This window comes from Mustela nivalis (genome assembly GCF_964662115.1).
Source record: "Mustela nivalis genome assembly, chromosome: 13".
NCBI lineage: Eukaryota > Metazoa > Chordata > Mammalia > Carnivora > Mustelidae > Mustela > Mustela nivalis.
Window position 1 is genome coordinate 5,815,267 of NC_139032.1, and position 21,979 is coordinate 5,837,245.

General features: G+C 47.4%; 1 protein-coding gene across 4 annotated transcripts in view; it reads right to left on the bottom strand.

Moving 5' to 3' along the window:
• Nucleotides 1-20,491: 20,491 nt before the first annotated feature.
• The window catches only part of RCL1 (RNA terminal phosphate cyclase like 1), a 64,528-nt gene continuing 63,040 nt past the window's right edge, over nucleotides 20,492-21,979 (bottom strand). For all 4 annotated transcript variants that reach the window (XM_082694315.1, XM_082694317.1, XM_082694318.1 and 1 more), the window contains one exon: nucleotides 20,492-21,245. In XM_082694315.1, coding sequence (XP_082550441.1) covers nucleotides 21,095-21,245 — 151 coding nt within the window. In that variant the 3' untranslated portion in view covers nucleotides 20,492-21,094. The remainder of the gene's footprint in view (nucleotides 21,246-21,979) is intronic.

Here is a 21,979-nt window from a genome sequence, read left to right on the forward strand (position 1 = left end):
CAATACTTCTAGACTCAGCTAGTCTTCTTGGAGTCTACCTCAAGTGAAGATGTCAAGTATGTGGTTAGTTAAATACATGGATCTAGATCTCAGAAGCAAAATTTGGACAAGAGATGAAATATTGAGAGGAATAAACATATAGATGGTAGGTGAAGTCAAGAGCTGTCATAACACAGACTGGATATCTTAAACCACAGAAATTTGTTTTCTCACAATTCTGGAGGCTAACAGTCTGACAGCAAGGTATTGATAGCTTTGGTTTCTTCTGAAGTCTTTCTCCCTGTCTTGTAGATAGTCATCTGTGTCAAAATTTCCTCTTCTTATAAGGACACTAGATTTCCAGAGTCAGCATCAGACACCAGAGCTTAGGTCCGTCTGCCACCATTTCAGACACTAATCAAAGTCCTAGAGCTCCCATACCTCTGAGCTACCTGCTACAAATTGGTAGTTCCCACAACCCCTCCCTTGATAATTTGCTAGAATGGCTCACAGAACTCAAGAAAGCGCTTTTCTCACTATCACTAATTTCTTATAAGGGATACAAATGGCCAGCCAGATGAAGAGGTACACAGGGCAGGGTCCAAAAGGATCATAAGAAGAGGAATCTCTGTCCCCAGGGAGTTGGAAATAGAGCACACTCCTGAAATATATATGTGTTCACTAATCTGAAAGTTCTCCAAACACCATAGGTAGGGGGTTTTATGGAGGCTTCATTACATAGGCATGATTGATTAAATCATAATCCATTGTTTATTAACTCAATCTCTATTCCCTCTCGCCTCCCTGGATGTCAGATGTAGACGGTGGGAGGCTGAAATTTCCAACCCTCTAATCATGCCTTGATCTTTCTGGCAACACATTCCCATTCTGAAGCTCTCCTAGGGTCCCTTGCCATCAATCATCTCACTGGCATACAAAAAGATACTCTTAGGACTCGGATAAGTTCTTATGGCAGGAACCAGCATGGACAAAGACCAAATAAATATTCATTATATGATAATAGCAAAACCATGTTCATAGATTGGAAAACTCAGCATTGTTAAGGCATCGGTCCTCAGCCAACAGATTCAATGTAATCAGAATAGAAAAATCCGTTTAACAGGAGAATTTTTGTTGAAATTGACAATCTGGTTTTAAAGTTTATATGCAAATGAAAAAGTTGTAGAATAGCCAAAATTATCTTGGGGGGGAAAAAAGCGAAACAAAGTTGTAAGACATCAAGTACTGCATTTTGAAACTGGCTGTAAAGAAACAGAACTATTTCCCTTATGTGCACCTGAGACTTGATATCGATCAGTTCCCCACAAACCAAGGCATCTTTCGTGCAGGAAGAAAACAAACATCACTGAAACAACTTAAATCAAAGCCTTCCCAGAAATGCAAGTTGTGATGTTATTCTGTCATCCATAGCAGAGAGCAGCCAAAGCAATAAAAAATTCTTGATCTCAGAAGAAAATAACTGGCCTATTGTAGATTGAGTTTCCAATTCTGTTTACTTTAATCCATTATTTCTCAAAGCCTATTACGTGGTAATGGTGTCTCATCAAAAAAAAAAAAAAAAGGAAAAGAAAAGAAGGGGAATTCTTTTTTAATTTTTAAGATTTTTTAAAAATTTATTTGTTTGATAGAGAAAGAGAGCACACAGTTGAGGGGGAGGGGCAGAGGAAGAAAGAGAAGCGGGCTCCCCACTCAGCGTGGAGCCTGACTAGGGACTTGATCCCAGGACTCCGGGATCATGACCTCAGCCAAAGGCAGATGCTTAACGGAATGAACCACCCAGGCGCCCCATAAAGAAGGGAATTCTTCTTCTTCTCCTTCTCCTTCTCCTCCTCCTCCCCCTCCTCCTCCTCCTCCCCTTCACCCTCCTCCTCCTCCTCCCCTTCACCCTCCTCCACCTCCTCCGCCTCCGCCTCCTCCTCCTCTTCCTCCTCCTCCTCCTTCTTCTTCTTCTTTTTTAAGATTTTATTTATTTATTTGAGAGAGAAAGCGAATGCAAGCACGAGCAGGGGAGAGGCGGAGGGAGAAGAGTGCCCAGTGAGCAGGGACTCTGACTTGGGGGCTGCATCTCAGGACCCGAGCCCGGCAGACACTTAACCAGACTGCCACCCACGTGCCCCAAGAAGGGAATTCTTAACCAGATGAATTTGGAGAGTGCTGAGTGCAACAAATTTTGATTTATAGCCACAAAACTTCCCAGAACCTTTAATATGCTAATGTGAACTGTAAGTCTCCAAGATGACAGAGAGTGAGTAGACTTTTGTGTTTGAAACCCTTTTAAAAATTCACTAGTGTTCAGTGGAACAACATACTTTGAAAAATGCTATCTCAGGTCAATGAGAAAATGCTGCAAATATAAATTTATTATTTATTTTCTGCCTCGAAAAGGAAGAGCTAATCCTCAAGCTTATTAAAGCAAGCCTTATATTTTAGGTGATATGAAGCATCTACTTTTTAACAACAACAATAAAAATCTATAGACTGAGCAGCAAGGAGACGTGCTTTCTTCTAAATATCTGTGTGAAGTTGAGCCAGTATTGCTTTAATCCCTTCTATAATCCAATTTGTTTCCTAATGTCGTAAAAGCAGAATTCCCCTAGGCACAGAGTTCTTTGTGGTGGCCAAACAGACGACAGTTGAATAACACAGAATTAAAGAGAATACAAATGTTAGGATGGAAATCCCCAGACTGTCTGGTTAGAAATTCCCTGCAACTGTCCTGGTTCCTGCTCTTTGAGTACTAACCACAGTATGACCTTGGGTCTGGTTCCAGCATCCGCTCAGGCAGAACAAGCTCAAAAGTGCATGTTGCTGGGCAAAGCCACCAGGGATGGGGCAAACCAGCAAAGCCAAAGAAGGGTCCGCTTTGCGGGCTTCCCACCCCCAGATGCACTCCCTCACACGTCCCCTCCTCAACCAGGCCTACAGGAAAAGCTGTGTGGAAAAAGAAGCAGGGAAGGATCTTTTAAGCACCTACAGTTATAAAGCCACAAATAAACTAGATGATTAGAGGGAGAATTTGAAGGAAGGCTGAAGAGTTGGTGAGAGTACACGTTCCAAAATCTCTTTCAAAATCTTTCACCATTTTTTTCATTTTATCTTGTTACCGTGACCCCCACTAATTAAAGACTCATTTAATGTACATTCGTTTTAGAAAATAGGAAATATCTCTAGTAAGGCTAAACAGCTATTAAACATCTATCTGAAGTGTGAATTCACTCAACCGGGGCACTTTCCTCTTCACACTTGAAATCGCGTGCACTGGGACTAGGGCCGTGAATGGCAGTATCGAGAGGGTAAGACCCTGCATGTCGCTGGAGGACGGCGCGGTGAAGACCAGGTATGGAAGAGACACACAGGGACAGAGACGTACCAAAATGGAAGTGTGAAAAAGGAAGATGTTAAAGACAAATTATCCAATTCCAAATGCCTCCTAAGGCCTATCCTTCTCCCATTTCTTCTTCCTCTCTCCTTCCTCTTATGCTGTCCTGCTCAAGGGAACCAGGCAACCTGGGACCATGGTTAGGCTAGATCCACGAATTTAGCTTTTATAAGCTAGTCTGACAAGCCAAGAAGCACCTATGTTATGATGGCTAAGCACACTCCAAATTCCTAAAGGCCTCTTCATAAGAGAAACCTTCTGGAATATAATCCGTCCATGCGCTGGGAATCTCCAGTGACAGCCTGTCAGTAAATACTGATGAGGTGCCTACGATATGCAGGCCTTGCTAAGTGCTGAAGGTACAATAGACAGTAAAAGACACCATCCCAATTCTCACAAAGTCAATCATCCTATTCATATTTCAAAGGTTCCTCTGAGGTGCAGTGAGTAGGCTGGCGGGAAACAAGACTGGAGCCAGAAGATTAGTTAGGAGGCCCCTTCAGAAATGCAAGGAAGGACTTGATCCTCAACCTTCATCGGGGTGGAAGGCATCAGCCAGACAGTAGTCTTATATATTTTTTAGTGGAATTTACACTTTGATTAGTGGAATAATGGGGACTCTGTGCCTCTAGGATTACAATGAATAATTGGTTTTACTATTCTGCACCAACACCTGTCAGTCTTTGGTTGAGGGCTGTTCTGTCTCTAGCCTTCAGGCAGAACGTCCAGGTGCTAGCCGTTGGAGGCCCTGCCCTGTAACTGCAGTGGCAAGGGCAGGACAGTATGGTTAGGGCATAGGTATCTGCTACGCTCCCCCAGTAGGGGTGGGCAGTGACTTCTAGATCCCTCCATAGGTTACAGGAAGACCACAAAACCAGGGACAGTGTCTTGGGCCCATCTACTTAGACACCTTTCTCCGCCATTTCTCACCACCTACACAGGTATTCCACATGCTCTGGTGACCCACATTTTGAGAAACAGAGCTCCAGTCCTTTGCATAGCACCTAGGGAAAGTAAAAACCGGCTGAAAGAACAGATGTAGAGTTCATTTGTGGAACAGCATATGCTCATATTCTCCATCATGTCAGTCTTTGTTTCGGTTCTTAATTTTCTCTCCTCTTCATCAAAGGACTTGGTTTCGGCCAATGGACATTAGCAAACATGATGCAAGTGGAGACCTGGTAAGGGCTTGAGCACGGCAGCTTTCTCTCTTGGAAAACTGCCACGGTCATGTGGGGAAGCCTGGTCCAAACTCCTCAAGGATGAGAGATCATGGAGAGAGCAGCCCAGCTAGCTGTCCCGGTCATCCCAGCTGAGGCCAGCATGCAGGAGACCTGCCGGCTGAGCGCAGCCTTATGAAAGAGCCCAGGCAAGACCAACAGAAGAACCACCCAGACCTGCCACAGGATCATAAGGAATAACTGTTGCGTAAGCCGAAGCTGGGCATGTTTTGTTATGCAGCAACTGGTAACTGAAAGGTATGACTTGTTTTCAAGGCCCTCCTCTGAATGTCCTAGAAGAACTCTATTCTAGTCCTGAAGGTCTTGAGCCAACTCTTCACACTGCCATGCTACCACGCGAGAAGGAAGAGCACCAGCTCTTGAATCCACCTTCTGCAACCAGAGCCTTCTGGACTATGTAGCTTTGGAAATTTACTTGACCTTTTCGGGCATCAGTTTTCAGCCTTAGAGCAGTTTCTCAAGTTGGGGTCTGCTTGCATCACAATTACCTGGGGTTTTGTTAAACAGTCGGTTAAGCAGCTATTCTTATAAAAGCCCCGATCTGGAAATAATGTCAACATCCATCAACAGGTGAAAGGATATATATATTCATACAGTGAAATACTTCCCAGCGATTAAAAAACCCACTATGAGGGGTGCCTGGGTGGCTCAGTGGGTTGGGCCTCTGCCTTCAGCTTGGATCATGATCCCAGGGTCCTGGGATCAAGCCCCGAATCCGGCTCTCTGCTCGGCAGGGAGCCTGCTTCCTCCTCTCTCTCTGTCTGCCTCTCTGCCTACTTGTGATCTCTGTCTGTAAAATAAATAAATAAAAACCTTTAAAAAAAAAACCCACTATGATATACTGAGCATGGTTAATTAATTGCTTACGAATTTTAAACTGGGCTAGTTCCTTGAATGACGAAGATTAAAAACTGGGAGGGTGTAGGGAAACCACTTTCTTCCCACGGGGTAGACTAAGAAGCAAAGAAAGGGGGCTTTCAGAGAGAGGAGAACATAGCATCTCAGCAGAAAGAAGCTGCCTGGGCTTTGATTGCTTCAGGTTCCCTCCAGAGGCCCAGCTATAAGCCTGCCTTGCATTCTGTGAGACACCCCTGAATCCTTCTAACAAATTCCCCTTTCTTCTTTAAACTGACTTGACTTATATAGGGGAGTGTAGCGTTATCGTGTCTAACACAGTGCTTCTCCACTCCCTTCTGCAGATTTCCCTGAGAAATCCCTGCTCCAACTTTCATGAGGTTCCAGTAGGACAACCCACCATGGACACTCCTCCCAAGGGTGAACACACAATCCAGGCTGGCCGAGCGGGGCACCCTAATTCGCTGGCCGCAATGACTGGCTTGTGTATGGGCACAAGACCAAAGCAAGGCCAATCAGTGTCTTCCCCAAAAATGATAGGAGCTGGAAAGAAGTTTTGTTTTGTTTTAAGGTTTATTTATTTATTTATTTGACAGGCAGAGATTACAAGCAGGCAGAGAGGCAGGCAGAGAGAGAGAGGAGGAAGCAGGCTCCCCGCTGAGCAGAGAGCCCGATACGGGGCTCGATCCCAGGACCCTGGGATCATGACCTGAGCTGAAGGCAGAGGCTTTAACCCACTGAGCCACCCAGGCGCCCCATGGAAAGAAGTTTTTTCTGCTAACGTGGCTAAACTGAGACAATGTGAGCTTGGGACGCTGAACCACCATTTTACCCCCTTGTGAGGAGAGCTTGCCAGGAGGAAGAGGAAGAGAGTTAGAGAGAGACCGAGACAGAGACACCTCTGAAGACATGAAGACTTAGATTCCATCTTGCCTAAAGGCAGATCCATCCATTCCCAGAGTATCCTGTTATGTCAGCCAATAGATTTCTCTTATGTCTTTGTTTAACTCAGCTGGAACTGGGTTTCCATTCCCTGCAACCAAAATGGCCCTGGCTTAAATAAGTTCATTTGTATTACTAGTCCACACCAAAATCCCCATGATGGAACAATGTATACACATATGGGATCTTACAAAGTCTCAGAGTTTGGACAACTGTCCCTGTAGAATTAACAAGCCCACTGTTCTGGCAGGTCCTTCCAAGTAGCCCTCATAACCCCTCCGGGTCCACCTGGCTGAAGGTCCTTCAGTCTTTGGTCTCTCTTATGGGTTGAACTATGTCTCCTCCACCCCCCAAAAGAGAGAGATTAAAGTCCTCCTCTAGAACCTCAGAAAGTAAGCTTATTTGGAAATACGATTACTAAAGATGTGATCAGTTAAGATGAGGGTGGGTCCCTCATCCAATATGAGTCATGTCCCTCCACAAAGACAGCCACAGGAAGAAAGAGACCCAGGCACAATAGCATGTGAAGATGGAGGAAGCACCTCCAAGTGGGGAAAACCAAGGACCACCAAAGAGAGAGCTTTATCTTGCAAAGGAGAGAGGCATCTGGAAGCGATTCTTCCTCAGAAGGGACCAAATCTGCCAAAACCTTGATTTTGGACTTCAGCCTCCAGAACTGTGAGTAAAGAATTTCCTGTTATCTGAAGCCACCCGGAGTGTAATATTTTGTTACGGCAGCCCGAGGCCACTAATACAGTCCCCAAACGGGGAAGTCCTGTCCGGGTGAAGGCTGCTGGTATAGAAGGTGCTGCCTTCGCTGCCTGAGAAGAGGGTTGTAGTTCTCTTTAGGTCAGAAAAACTCTCGTTAGACCACCTTCCTACTCCACTACTTCCCTTTCAGTTTGCTTTTTTCCTGCTCTAGGGTAACTGGAGACCTAGACGGAAACTCTGATAGGGTGCCCATAGTCAACCACAATGGAATTGAGCTCAGAGGCCAGTTTCCAAAGGACTTAAACATCTGAGGAAGAGCCATTCACGAGAAGCACAAGGAGCCCCAAGCCTGGCCTGGTGCCGAGGCCTTATTCCGCACCTGTGTCCAGGCAGTGTGTATGCAAACCACCCTGGAGAACGTGGGGCCCTCCTTCTCTCGTCCCAACAGCCAGCTCCACAAACCCAACACTACCTCTGCACAGGAAAGGGAGGGACACGGTGGGCTGGACGAGAAGTGAAGCACGCACGGAGCACAGAGCCTGGTATCTCCGTCGCAAGGACAGACACACAGAAGACCCCAGGTGGGCTACGTGTTCTCTGCAGCGAACTCCCAGACGATGGGGGCGACTCCGCTCAGAACTAGCACAGACGTAACCAGGCCAAGACTACACAGTCCTGCTGACAATGGAGTCTCAACGAGCTATGAGATTCAGAGGATGAGCTGGTAACTGTTACCCAATTATTCTCTCCTCTAGAGAGTTTCTTCTGCAAAGACCATAATCCCCCTTCAGCCAGCTCCTCACTCTGCCGGCTGGGAGACCCTTCCGCCCTGGACACTCCCGCCCTCCAGCTAACCGTGGGAAGGGCTGCCCAGTGCATCTTCAGGCTCTGTCAAACGGTGGGGGAGGGGAGGGGTTGGGGAGCCGTTTTCCTACAGACAAAGGATAACCTAAAGAGTTTTAGGGGGGAAAAAAAAAACCTCCTCCCAGGAGATGTTAGATACCTGATTCCCAGCAATGGCTCCATTAAATTGGCATTTATTGATTTAATGTGCAAGTGAAGTCCGTGCCAAGGAGTAGAGCAAACTGTTCTTAACCTTTAGTCCACACGGGTTTTAGTTACCGAAAATCCACCAGCAAGTGAATCGAAGTCAGGCTCGGTATGATGCAAGCCTCGCCCAACCAGTAGCTTCATCCCTCCTCCCCTAAGCACGCCCCTTGCCCTGCCCCTGCCTCAGTGTCCTGTCTAGCCCCGACTCTTCCCTTCACTCACCTCAAGCCCAACCTGAGCTCTCAACTTCTGGCTATCTCTGGGTATCTGGATCTAGGGAAGCTGTGGAGTAGGATCAAACCACATCAAATTCCTCCCCAGCTTAAGAAAGGTTAGTATATGCAAGGCCATCAAAGATGGTTCTTCAGGGGAGACCATCATGGAGGAGAGAAATGAAATCCTGGGTTTGGAGCTGTTGGGTTTGTTGGGCTGTTTTGTTTTATTTCGTTTTGTTTTTGCATTGCTTTCAGCTTTGGACATGGCGCTTAAAAATGTGTCAAGCCTTGAGACTGGAATTATCCTTAAGGACAACCCACTCCCATACCATGCACATGCCAACATTGCTGTAGGCCCAGTGGAAATTCAGTCAAAAAACCCCAGGGGAACATACCACGGTTTTTGCCAGATGCCCTGTCCCCAGCTTTCTTCCACACTCCTGTCCCCACTCCCTGACCCTCTGGGCTTCTCCTCCTAGAGTCCATCTTTTAATGGTTTAGAGTCTCGTCTTATTCCCAATACATCTCTTTTGCACTTTTCTAAAGGAAATAAGAAATAGGCAAGAAAAAAAGGACTCCATTTCATCCCTCTCACTATCTCTTTTTTTCTTGCAGACTCTGTAAGAAAAAGCTCAGTGGCCCAGAACCTTCAGTGTCTTTAGTGGCCCAGGACTATAGTGGCCAGGTATGAACGATTCCGAAGTACACATCCACGGCCACAGTCAGTCTGCTCACTGTACATCTCACTCAGCACAAGAGAAAGAGAAAAAGGAAAGGAACCGCAGGACTAGAACCAGGCCCCTTCTGGGAAGCATCAGCAGAGAGAATGGGAATTGCAAGAACTGGGGCCACAGGACATTCTCAGGTAAGTGCGGTGAAGGTCATCCCTGCTTATGCAAATGAACAGCATTGTCTTCCAAGTAATCACCTGGGAGGGCAATAACCTTATTTCAATAGAGAAACTCTTTGTCATAAATATTAGGAAGCTCTCTGTTGCCTTTAGAATTTACACATCGTTATTTTAGACATTCTCAGCAACTGTTGCAAATACTTTCAGGTCATATTTGATGACAGGAACACGTCTCAAGTCATTTGGAGCAAAGCCTAACTAATAAGCTGGGCAATGACATTTTAGGTCAACATCTAGGTGTGGCTGGTTTCGTCATTATTTTTCTCCTGTGCCCTGCAAAACTGTTCAGAAGGGAGGCCAAGCTGGTAGGTCAGCGATTACCATGGCCACCACTAATGCGGCACTGACAGTGTTCAATCTGGTGTACTAAGTACTACTGACTAGCAGAGTCAGTGCTACTGGGAGGAAAAAGTCCTTATCCTCTGAAGACCTTGACTTTTCTGGGTGTGTGGCAGCCCTGTGCTTGGGTCCTGAGTCTTTTCCTCCAACGCCCATCTGCCACCCAGTTCCCTCCCCATCAGAGGTACTTTGCCAGTCTCCTCAAACCTTGCAATCAACCACAAGAGTAATCCCCCCCAGATACCCCTAGTGCCCCCTGCAGCTCAGAAACCCACCCCACCTTAAACCACCCCAACAACAGAAAACAGATAAAGCAAAAAATGAACATCCCCTCCCCAATCTCACATGCCTAGGCTACTCCTGTTAATGGCTTAGTGTTCCTTCTAGACGGTTTCTCTTGGGGGACTCTAGAGCATGCTCTTTTACCTAAATCAGTAACAGATCTGGAATGCTCGAGGGAGTCCCTTGCAGTAGCTCCCCTGGCACACCTCTGCAGAGACAGAAGCAGGCTGGGAATGCCTCGGGCCAAACTGCCTTCAATCCAACATCTGGAGATCTCTCAGTCCAGCTCTAACCCAAACCAATCTCAGTTCTGGTGGGACCGGGGTGGGCTGTGGGACAAGCAAAGCTGTGCTGCTGGGCTTGCCCAAGAGCCAAGTGACAGAGTCAGCAGAGGTTGCTGGCTATCAGCCAGGAGTGCAGAGCCACGTTCTGTTCTGAACTCTGTCCTGGGCTGAGTCCCTCTGCTCTCCTACCTACTCACCTGGTGAAGACAGAGTTGGAGTAAGAGGGAGCCAGTTGGGAAGGTGCCCAGGGAACCAGTGCATAATGTAATGAAATGGGGAAAACTGTATGGATCAGCACTCTGCTCAGGGAGTGGCCTGAATGTTGTTTAAAGCAATATTTTGATTAACTGCAAGGTACCAGGGGGACATAAGGACATTTCTACAGTATGTCTCTGTTGGCTTGGTCTGCCCAGCATCCATTTCCTTATCTTTTGGCACATGAAATCAGTTTCCTTGGGGAACCACCTCCCCATGTTCAGTGCATGTGGTTTGGGAGTGGGACTCTTCCAGGCTCTAGGTGTTGGGATGTGACCAAAGCATGGCCAATCACAGCAATCAATCTCTCTGGTTATAGTAATTGATTACTGTTTGGGCAAATGACCAAAGTCAATTCTATGATACTCAACTCTTTGGGGCGACAATTGAGAACTTTCCACCAGGGCAGCCAAGAACTCCTAACAGCCTCTCGCCACCAACAGTGAGGAAATCTTGGTAAGGAACAGGGCAGAAGGACCAGAGATGCAGGACAAAAGTGACGAGTCTGGATGACATCAGTTAAGCCTCAGGACCCAGAGAAGCCCAAAGAGAGATGTAGTAGCCCTCGCCTTTTCCTTTAAGACAGTCAATACATCCTCATTTTTGCTTAAGTCTGATTGTTTCCAGTCAATTATACTCAGGAAACACAAAACACCCTAGCTAGTATGACTACCGAAGTCGACAAAGATAATAAACTTGGGCTCTAGTTCCATTGAGATGTGGAAATCTGGGGTGCTCCTTTTCTACCCTCCCCTCACAGAAGGTTCATCTGCTCATGTCTAAATAAATACTAAACAAATACTTAAATAATACTCATTGGAAAGAGCACCAAAGTACGACCTGCTAGCTACCTTCACATAATCATGGTTCAGAGCTAGGAACCGCAAGTTGTGTGTACACATTCCATCTCTCTACTCATTGCGTGGCCCTGAGGCCATCTCACAGCTTCCATAAGTCTGAATGTAAGTCCTGAGAGGCTGACATAAGTTTGAGGAAGTGTTTAGAAATCCGTATGGCAGTGACAACTGCAAGTCAGGGCAAATCTGAAAACTTGCCACCTTGGAAGGCTGAGGCTTTGCAGAGGAAGACATCCTGAGGGAAGAAAGTAGCACCTGATCTCAGAGTGAGGAGGCTCAGCTTGGATAACATTTCAGCAGATCAGTGATGCCGAATGGAACTTCACCTGTTTGAATGACAACTGAGAATGACCCAATAACTGAACTGACCTCCAGTCTCCCCCACTTCTCTCTCTCCTCACCTACCCCAACACAAGCAAACATTCTGGAACATTCCAGAATAATCACATGATCAAAGTAGATAACCAATAAGAGACCACTACTGAAGATAATTATACAATGTAACAGTCTTTCCGGACTTCTCAAGAAAATATGGGAACCTCAGTTCTTTTAAACATCTAAAATTTTCACATACCTGTTTCTCCACAATATAATCTGTTGGTTGAGAAGGTATTCAATGGAACAAGAATGACTTCAGTAGGGACACCTGGGGGGTTCAGTGGGTTGAGCGTCTTGACTCTTGGTTTTAGCCCGGGTCAGTCCGGGTCCTGGGATCTGGCCCCAAGTCACATTTGCGCTCCCTGACAAATCTGCTGGGGAGTCACTCTCTCTCCCTTTCGATCTCCCTCAGCACCTCCCTGTCCCCCATCCCCAACTCGTGCGCATGTGCACCCAGGTGAGCTCGAGTCCCCGCTTCTCCCCCATGCGCTGGCGCTCTCTCAAAATAAATAAATAAAATCTTTAAAAAAAAAAAAAAAAAGAGTGAATTCAGGGGCACCTGGGTGGCTCAGTCATTAGGCATCTATCTGCCTTCCACTCAAGCCATGATCCTGGGGTCCTGGGATGGAACCCCACAACCGGCTCCCTGCTCCACGGGAAGCCTGCTTCTCCTTCTCCCACTCCCCCTGCTTGTGTTCCCCCCCTCGCTGTCTCTGTGTCAAATAAATTTTTTAAATCTTAAAAAAAAAAAAAATGAATTCAGTAATCCTTTACACAATGAATCTGTATATTACCTGTAACAACAGTAGCGCTTAACATGTGGAAAGAGAGTCAGACAAGCCTGCGCCAGTCCTATTATGTTCAGTGTTCAGGCTCCTCTTGGGGCCAAGGATTCCTGGGAAACGAATACGACAAGTAGGACACCCCCTGAGGCACGGGGCCGCCCGCCCACTGCTGTCCTCCTGGTAGCCCCCCTGGTTTTGCCAAAGCTGTTTTCTTGGTATTGTTAAGAGGCGCTGGCCTCATGCTCCTTCAGGCTGAGGTTAGGCTGTCTGCCACTTCCCCTGGCACTCGCTTCTTCAGGGAGGTGGACGGGAAGTTCAAGTGCTCTTCGCTACCTCCTACTCTGTCAAATTCAGGGCTCTGATTGAAACTTCGCTGCTCTTTCTCCTTCAGTGAACTCCCAAAAGACAGAACTCGGGGCTGCGAACAGCACCCACTCGGGCTGTCAGGAGCTGCAAAAGTTTATTGCTGACATATAGGACCAGCAGCTTCAGCAGGCACCCGCCTAAGTTCCTCAATTTAGAGAAGACCCTCAGGGAATACCTGTGCAGGCTCTTTCCTGGAGAGCCCACTAGCAGAGGAGCAGGGCTGGTGGGGCTTGTTTTAAGTGCGAGAGTCTCCTTTTAATTTTCTTTCTTTTTTTTTTTTTTTTTTTTTTAAGAGTCTCCTTTTACAAACCCACTTAAAAAGCCCAAGACTTCTTCCACTTCCTAGGGCCCCGCCTCAAAAACACGATCTTCACATCTGGTAGGTGATGCCACCATCAGAGTTCTTTGAATATCCAGATGTTTGGGGGCTCAGGCTGGCCTAAGAGTATACTCAACCTCTTCTCTACCATCTCCGCTCCCTCACCGATGACCAAGACTTGAGCTAATCAGCCACAAGCCTCTGGCACTCTTCCTGGACCCCCAGTCAGAACTTCTACGCACATCTTCTGACCTCTTCTTCCCGAGAGCTCACGAGCTCTACTGCCATGTTATATGCCAAGGTTCTGAGCCAAGAAGTAAGGAACCGTCAATGCAAAGCTCAAGAAACCAGGGGCACCATAATTATGCCATGATAGGAAAAGAATCTCCTCCTCTCCCCATACCCGACTCTTCTAATTCTTCGACCCCAGACAGGAAGAGAAGCTGGTACAAGGATGCGTGGGGCTGGTGGCCACTGCTTCGAAGCTCACGTGTGTGGGTGACTGACACAGTGAGGCTGGGGCAAGGGCTACACGTGACTCTATTTCCCACCAGGGACCCCAAACTGCTCAGCTTCTCACAAATACGCCAATCAAGAATGGAAGAGTTGGGGCGCCTGGGTGGCTCAGTGGGTTAAAGCCTCTGCCTTCGGCTTCGGTCATGATCTCAGGGTCCTGGGATCGAGCCCCATGTCGGGCTCTCTGCTCAGCGGGGACCCTGCTTCCCCCACCCCCTCTCTCTCTGCCTACTTGTGGTCTCTATCAAATAAATAAATAAAAATCTTAAAAAAAAATGGAAGAGTTGATTTTTTCCTAAAAAATATCCCTAAAAACTTTCTACAAGAATACCAGAAGACCAGGAACAGCCAAAGTATGATCTGCAGAATAAAAGCACTGTATGTAATGCTCTCTTTTTTTTTTTTTCTTTTTGGCAGGTATGGAGTCCTGTGGTCAAGTCCGCTTGAAGAGTGGTAGCATGAACAAAGAGTTTCAACTGCAGGACTTCACAGAGCCTTTGCTAAATTAATGACATTGTAATGCTTCAAACCCAGAATGGAGATTATAGCAATGTCTACACCTCTAATAACCCTTCCCGGGGGAAGCATGTCAGGATGCCAGTGTGCCACAGCGGACTAGTGGTCAAAGCATTCTTTAGTCAGCAGAGGGAGACAACTCTGAGGGATTTTTTTTTTTTTTAAATATTGGGCAGGGACAGTCTCTCTGTCCACCACGGTTGCTGAGAGAAGAGAATATTCAAGAGACTGCCTGGAGGAGAACAGGAGGAGAACAACTGAAGAAAGGAGGCGGAGCTGGGAGAGAGCTGAATTCTAATGACATCGTAGTTCCTCGGGTGCGTCTGGCGTACGCAGTGGCTCTAGGATCCAACAGCCCTGAGGCAGAGTCCATCTTTTCAGTTCACCCTGACTGGACAGATCCTAACTCACCACCTGGAACAAGGTGAACTCCGCGGAGACGCCTGCAGGCCCTGTTGTTGTTGTTTTTTTTTTAAAGATTTATGTATTTATTTGACAGAGAGAGATGACAAGCAGGCAGAGAGGCAGGCAGAGAGAGAGAGAAGGAAGCAGGCTCCCGGCTGAGCAGAGAGCCCGATGTGGGGCTCGATCCCAGGATCCTGGGATCATGACCTGAGCCAAAGGCAGCGGCTTAACCCACTGAGCCACCCAGGCGCCCCTGCAGGCCCCGTTTTAAACGCCAACGTTTGTCACGGGGCAGTTTGACCCCAAGCCCTGCAGGGGCCGTCATCTCATCTCTGGCTTTCTAGCTGAGCACATCCACGTACTAGATGTTAAAGATAAACCCTGTGACTCACGCTGATGCTAACCTGTTAGGCTGAAGCCGCCTTTCAACCTACACCTGGGACCAAACGGCTAGCATTTCTTACATAACCATTATGTTCAAGAAATCGTCTCTGTACTAGGGTAGATGGTAGACAATTCACATACTGTAGGCGAGGAAATGAGCCTCCATGCCCCCAGCCACACATCCGCGGGCACAGCCAGGGCTCACACAGGACTCATTCCTCCTTCTGTGTTAGCTGCCCAACACTCTCCTGAAATTGAGAAACCGAAAACTTTGCTCAGAAATTACTGAATTAATCTTTTTTAGAAATAAGGTTTGGGGGGCGCCTGGGTGGCTCAGTAAGTTTCGTGTCTGCCTTCAGGTCACATCATGATCCCAGGGGCCCAGGGACCAAGCCCTGCACTGGGCTCCCTGCTCAGCGGGGAGTCTGCTTCTCCCTCTCCCTCTGCTGCTCCCCCAGCTTGTGATCTCCCTCTCTTTCTAATAAATAAAATATTTTTTAAAAATAAAGCCTTTCAAAAATAACTGTAAAATCATAGCCATATCAAACCTTAAAAGATGAACGCACTCCATCCCATCACATGTTGGCAGGGGACAATTTAGGAATGACCGGTTGAGTGCGGTAAGTGCCAAGACAGGGGAGGTTCCCTGGGATCTGTGAGAACGTGCAGCTCGGGGTGCATCATGGGATGGGGACCCTCTCGGCAACTGCTGAGGCTTTCGGTCTGAGGCAGCGGCTCAGGACAGGGGAGGGCTCCCTTAACTTTTTACTTTCTCGGCCTCTTAGGACAGCATTATCAAACCACACATATTAAAATGTAGCCGCATCCTAAATTTCTGAAGCTTTTTATAATTTTGTCTTTTAAGTTGCTTCGGAGCCCAGCAACTCACTTACTAGATGATTAGCTATGGTTCCTTGGCAGTCTTGAGTGCTTAGAAATGCCTGTGAAGAAAGAAACTCTTGTCTATACAACATACATCTCAATATTTTAACAATTAAGGAAGGAAACGTTTCATTTTGTGGATATTTAATAATTTTTGCTCTTTTCCTTGCATAATTTGGAGCGAGGATTTTCTTTTTCCTGGCATTTTGCAAACATTTCCATTGGTTCTTCAAAGCTTACGGATCTTAGGCAAGAGGACTTTAGCTGCCAGCAGGTAGAAATAGCAGGAAGGTCAAATCAAAGCGCGAGAACAAGAGAGGTCCAAACCAGAAGGTCTGAAACCAAGTGACTTCAGCATTTAAAACAGCCTGAGGTAAGCTGTCACAGCCTGAAGTTGGATCTGTCCCCACAGTACGCCAGGCACCATCTGAAAATATATAGTCCCCACCAGTGTCTTTCCTAAATGACCTATGAAGATCCCTCTTCTTTTAGGGCATCATCTGCTCCCAAGACCAATTGCCCAAGGGGACAACACCAGCGAGTCCAGCAGCAAGGCCAATGATTCTCATGGCCCTGGTGATAGGGTATTCAAGGAGTAGACATACAGAGCTGTCCTGTGTCTCCTTGCTGGGCTGGTTCCTTATCCTTAAGCCAGTCTTTAGGCTGGCCTCTGATTTCCAGAAATTCATTGGCTTGAATATAATATTGCCCAAATGGTAGCAGAAATTATTAACAAATGAATCAATCTGAATATTTGGGGGTACAAGACTCTTTAGAAGATTGGGAATAGGAAGGAAACAGAGTGTCCTGAGACCTCGGGGAAAATATCTTGCTATTTATAAAACAAAAACAAAAACTCATGCCAACTCACCCAAATAAACATATATGAGAATGGGGGAGGGCTGGTGGGACAAGTTCGTAATGGTGGGCATCTTTCTGATTTTATTTTCTTGCACCATCTCACACATCGACTTCGGTTCCACAGAGGAAATCCAAGTGTGGGGAGGTAAATTAGTTCATGTCCTAACAGCTGGTCAGCAGCCAAGACGACCCAGAAAGCAAGCTGCACCACACTTACCTCCCGAGACGACCGTCGCTTCCCTGCGGACCCAATGGAAGGGTCTCAGCAGAGTGGGATCCACATCGGCTACCACCAGCATCAAAAGGACCAGGAAGAGAGGGAGCAGCCCCTCAGCCCAAATTCTGACCTGGGCTGGTCAACAGGGCTGACCCAAAGCCTGCTCTCAGGCTTGGGGTCAGACTGTCTCACAGGTGTGGGCCAAATATGACAAGGAATCGGAGCAGCCCCAGACAAAATGAAGGCTTTTATTTGTTTGAGAAAATGAGCGATGTGGCTTGGCTTCTGTAAGAGGCCGAACACTGATAAATTATTCCACTCCAATGGCCTTTTAGATCTAGTCAACTCGAGTCCCAAAAGACCCCGCTTGTGCGCTGACATTCCCATTAGCCATCAGTCCTTCTGAAGAACACGCTAGTGTGGTCTGACCGTGGATGCTCTGACTGAGCGGAAGCTGCTTCTTGTCCCCCCCAGAGTCCGTGAAGAACAACGGAGACGTGGGTGGGGCACCAGCCGGTGGGGATGCCCCCCTGTTCATCACGGACGGGCTCACATTGCCCACACTGGTCCAGACACAGCTCTCCAATGCAACCGGCAGAGCCAATGGGACCCCACATCCTCCTCCTCACGCCGTGACCAAAGCCCCCAGTAAACCCATTTCATCAGCCAGGCTTAGTCCCCGACCTCACCCGGGGGAGTCCCCCCCCCACCGTAGGCATGGCCAACCCTGTGGAAATTCCTTACTTCCCTGGTGTTTCCTTCTCTCCATCTACCTTTGATCCTACCCACTTCTTCCAGGCTCCTCTACTCCAGCCAGCCTACTTCCGAAGGTTTCACTCAGCCAGCAGAGGCCCCGCTGAGGAGGCTCCCAAAACAAAAGACCTAGCAGGAAATGGCCACCTCACGGGGTTTTGTGTTCCCGTAACAGTGAGAAGACAGGCACCATAACGCAACATAAGCTTTTGGGTTTTCTTATTGGGTATGCAATCAGTGATGTCCTTCACCAGTTCTTACCAGAAAAGATTAAAAATAAATAAACCACGAGGTTTAGCCGGCCTCTGAGGGCAGTTTGGACCTCCGCGGAGCCTCCTGCTGCTCTTTCCCCATCAGCACTCTCTGCTGCAATATCCTGGCTTCCTCCCACCTCCTGCCAACTGCCTTGACGAACATGGTAAAACAATTATGACCAAGGAGGCGGGCTGGTGTTTACACAGAATGTAGTCTGAATGGTGCTGAAAGCTCCGCCAAGACCCCCCAAGAAGGTCACAGGTGTATAGGTCCTTAAAATAAAAATCACCACCCTCAATGAATTCAGGATGCTCTGTTTCTGTCTGACAGGAAACAGAAAAACTAAGAAAACCAAGGCTAAAAATGCTAGAATTTCTCTTCAAACTACCCCAGGGGCAGCTGGACCAACCAGGAGCAAATCTAAGAACAAGGAAGACACTGGAGGGGCCCAGTGTCAAAGATGGATGGACCAGCTACTGCACAGAATGGCTCCTGCTCAGTGAACGGTACTGCTTCTCTTGGGCATTTGAGAAGGGGCTGGGAGCGCGCAGTATGCATAAATACTACATTTCCCCTCCTTTGGCTGTATCTACACCACTACCAGATATTCCCACTGCAGAGGGAGCTACTCCAGGAGGAGGGCTGAAAACACTGGACGCTCCCATGTTCACAGCAGAGAGGAGCACACACCCTTCTACTGCTTGCAATGATCTGCCTGCAGTCCACACGCCACCCGTTTACTGGCCAACAGTACCATTTCCGGAGCTTGCTACAACAGACAGAAAGCCCCTGGGGATAATATCTGTTGTGTCCAAAGCAACATGGCCCCTTAGTTCTAAATTTACTCATGGGCCGTTCTGGATTCAAATAGCAGCAGCAGTAAACAGAGGGCAGCAGGTGTGGTAGGCAGAATTCTCAGACAACTGACCCTGATTCAAGCCCCTAGCTATTCAAACACAAACGTAGGTATTGTTGTGATCAGGGGACCTTAAAATAGAGAGATTATCCAGGTAAGACAGGAGGCATTTAAAAGCAACTACAGTAATGAGTCTTCTTCCGCTGGTGCCAGAAGAAAAAGTCAGAGACAAAGCACGAGAAAGGCTGGATGCGACAGGATTCAATGTACCATCGCCGGCTTGAAGACAGAGGGAAGCAAGGTACAAGGAATCCAGGCCACCTCTCGAAGCTGAAAGATGTCCCCAGCTGACAGCCAGCCAGAAATAGGAATTCTAGTCCTGGAACCTGAATTCTGCCAACAATCTGAATGAGCTGGCTCATTCTTTGCCAGAGCCCAGCGGGCATCGGCCTTGTGAGACTCTAAGCAGAGAATCCAGCCAAGCCTATCAGCACCTCCAACCTAGAGAATGGAGAGGATACATGGGTATTGTTCTCAACTGCTAAGTTTGTGTTCTCTCTCTCTCTCTTTTTTTTTTTTAAGATTTTATTTATTTATTTGACAGAGAGATCACAAGTAGGCAGAGAGGTAGGCAAAGACAGAGAGGGGGAAGCAGGCTCCCCACTGAGTAGAGAGCTCAATGTCGGGCTTGATCCCGGGACCCTGAGATCATGACCTGAGCCAAAGGCAAAAGCTTAACCCACTGAGCCACCCAGGTCCCCCAGTTTGTGTTCATTCCTTCTGCATAACAAAACCTAAGAGCTATGTAAAGTTCTCAGTAAGTGGAATGCCATCGTTGCAAACGGCCTGGCTTTCTCCCATGTGAGGCTTACATCTCCCCATGTTCCCACACCCCCAGTCATGACAGCGCAGACTTTCTCTAGTCCCTTTCCCCCGAAAAAGAAAGGGTACAAAGATTGGGGAGAGAAAGATCTTTCCTTCCTTCGAACCACCTGCAGCCCCCAGGTGGAGAACACCACTGGGAATCCTCGTAGAAAGAATTAGATCTTTTCTTTCCTACTAACTGTAGCCCCATACACCTACCAAATGTAGACTCTGTTAGTTGTCCGAGCGTTCCTGCATGTCCTTGCTCGGGAGGCCTTTCCCTGGGCCCTTTGTCCTAATGGTGCTCCCTGCAAGCAGTCCTGAGGGATGCAGTAATGTCCCCACCTGGAAGAAAGAGCAGGCTGCTGGAAGAGGAGGAGTCCCCGAGCGTGCAGACTCCTCGGCTGCAAGGCAAGCCCACTGCAGGCTGGGCATCGCCCTGCTCCCCACCCCTGCCTCACGTCGTCACTGTGGGACTTGGGGGACAGGGGAATCCGATCCAAACATGAGGTTCATGCTGCTTGCTGTGCTCCAGTTACAAAGTTCTCTATCTTGGACCTATGATCCGCAGATCTTCCGCTGGCATCCATGGGGCAGTAACCATCGGACGTGGGAGCTTGCAAGTCGGGCCCAATTCCAGACTCTGACACTATTACATGGAGCACTTTAAAATCAGTACATCTACTGTCTTTACACTGTAAACTTCAAAGGGATAAAATACCCTCCCTCCGTGGGTTTTCTTAAGAATTTAATAAAATCCATATTGCAGAGCTACCCTAAGGATAAAATAAGAAAATATACCGCACACCTTAGATAGAGAAAATATCCAATAACTTTAATGGACCCCTGCCCTCCCCAGGCACCCCTCGCCCCACACACACATACGATGAGCCAGACGGGGGTGGGGGGCGACACCTGCCTCCAAGATGTCAGTCCATTCAGAAGACGAGGCACCAATGAGCTTCACAGACCGATCCTGACACGCGCGAGCAGTGCACGTCGCCCTGTTATCTCAGTAACCCCTACCTGGAAACCAAGGCTCAGCACATCAGCCCTTGCAGGAAGAACGGTGACAGGCTCCACGGGCCGGAAGCCCAGGAATGCAGCTGGAAGGCTGTTCTAGTGGCACAACAGTGCCCTGAAGGCATACTTGTCATCAGGTGAGCCAAGGGTGCACTTGCTGTGACTGGGCCTCCTGAGGAATGTCAGCACCACCGCAAAAACAGCAAGAAGCCACATGATACAGAGATGTCTTTTCTTCGAATATACTGATTTTTTTTTTTTTTTTAATGGAAGTTAAGAAATCCTTAATGTAAGAGCATAACCTGTCCTGGATGAATTTGGACTTGGTCCTGATGGGTGTCCGTGGCAGTTTCTGCTTTGCTTGTAGGCGTTGGGGCCTTGTCTGGTGAGAGTATCACTTGAGGGTCTTGCTAAGGTTGGAGAAACCGATGCCAACACAGGTCATCAGCACTTTATCCCCACCCTTGAGTTCTTCACCACATGGCTTGGTTTCAATTTTAAACATAATCTGGAAAAAGCTCTTCAAATGCCGCAAAAATTCTATCCTAAAAAGGAAAAAACAAACAAACAAAATACAAAAACAAAAAACGAGGGAGGGGTGAAAAAGGAATTCCATTTTCAAAAAAAAGTTCTCCTTCCCCCATCTAGAACCCAAGCTTTTACTTTTCACAGATCAAGAATATCTAAAATTAAGAATGTCTCAATCAAAGCTCATTAAATAGTATTTATTCACAGCCCGCCATTTTCCAGAGTAGATTTGGACAGCCTATGGAGATGCAAACAATACAAGATAAATTAGATTTTTAAAGGTCTGAGGTTAGTACACGACACGTGAGTCATCCGGCCCCATGCCGTTCGAGCGGACATAAATACAGCGTTAGTCTTTGAGACTAACATCCAGAGAGATACACATGCACTCCCGTGACTCACAGCATCACGCCGGACAACCACACAGAGGCCAAAACTGACAGTGTCTCTCTTCACTCCTCAACTTCAATATAACCCTTCCATTCACTCCACACACATTTACTGAGTGTGTACGTTGTACCAAGAACAGTCCTTGGTGCTAGGGATGTTGCAGTCAACAAAAAAGTCCCTTCTCTCAGGGAGCTGTCAATGTAGTGGGGTAGACAAGTTAAATACTCTCTAACTGTGGAAACTTAAAGAAAGGAAACAAGGCAAGCGGGTGGGAAGAAATGTGGGTACAACATGTTTGCGTGTATACGGCCGGCCATATTAAACTAGGTGGCCAGGGAGGAGCTCACAGTAAATGTAACGC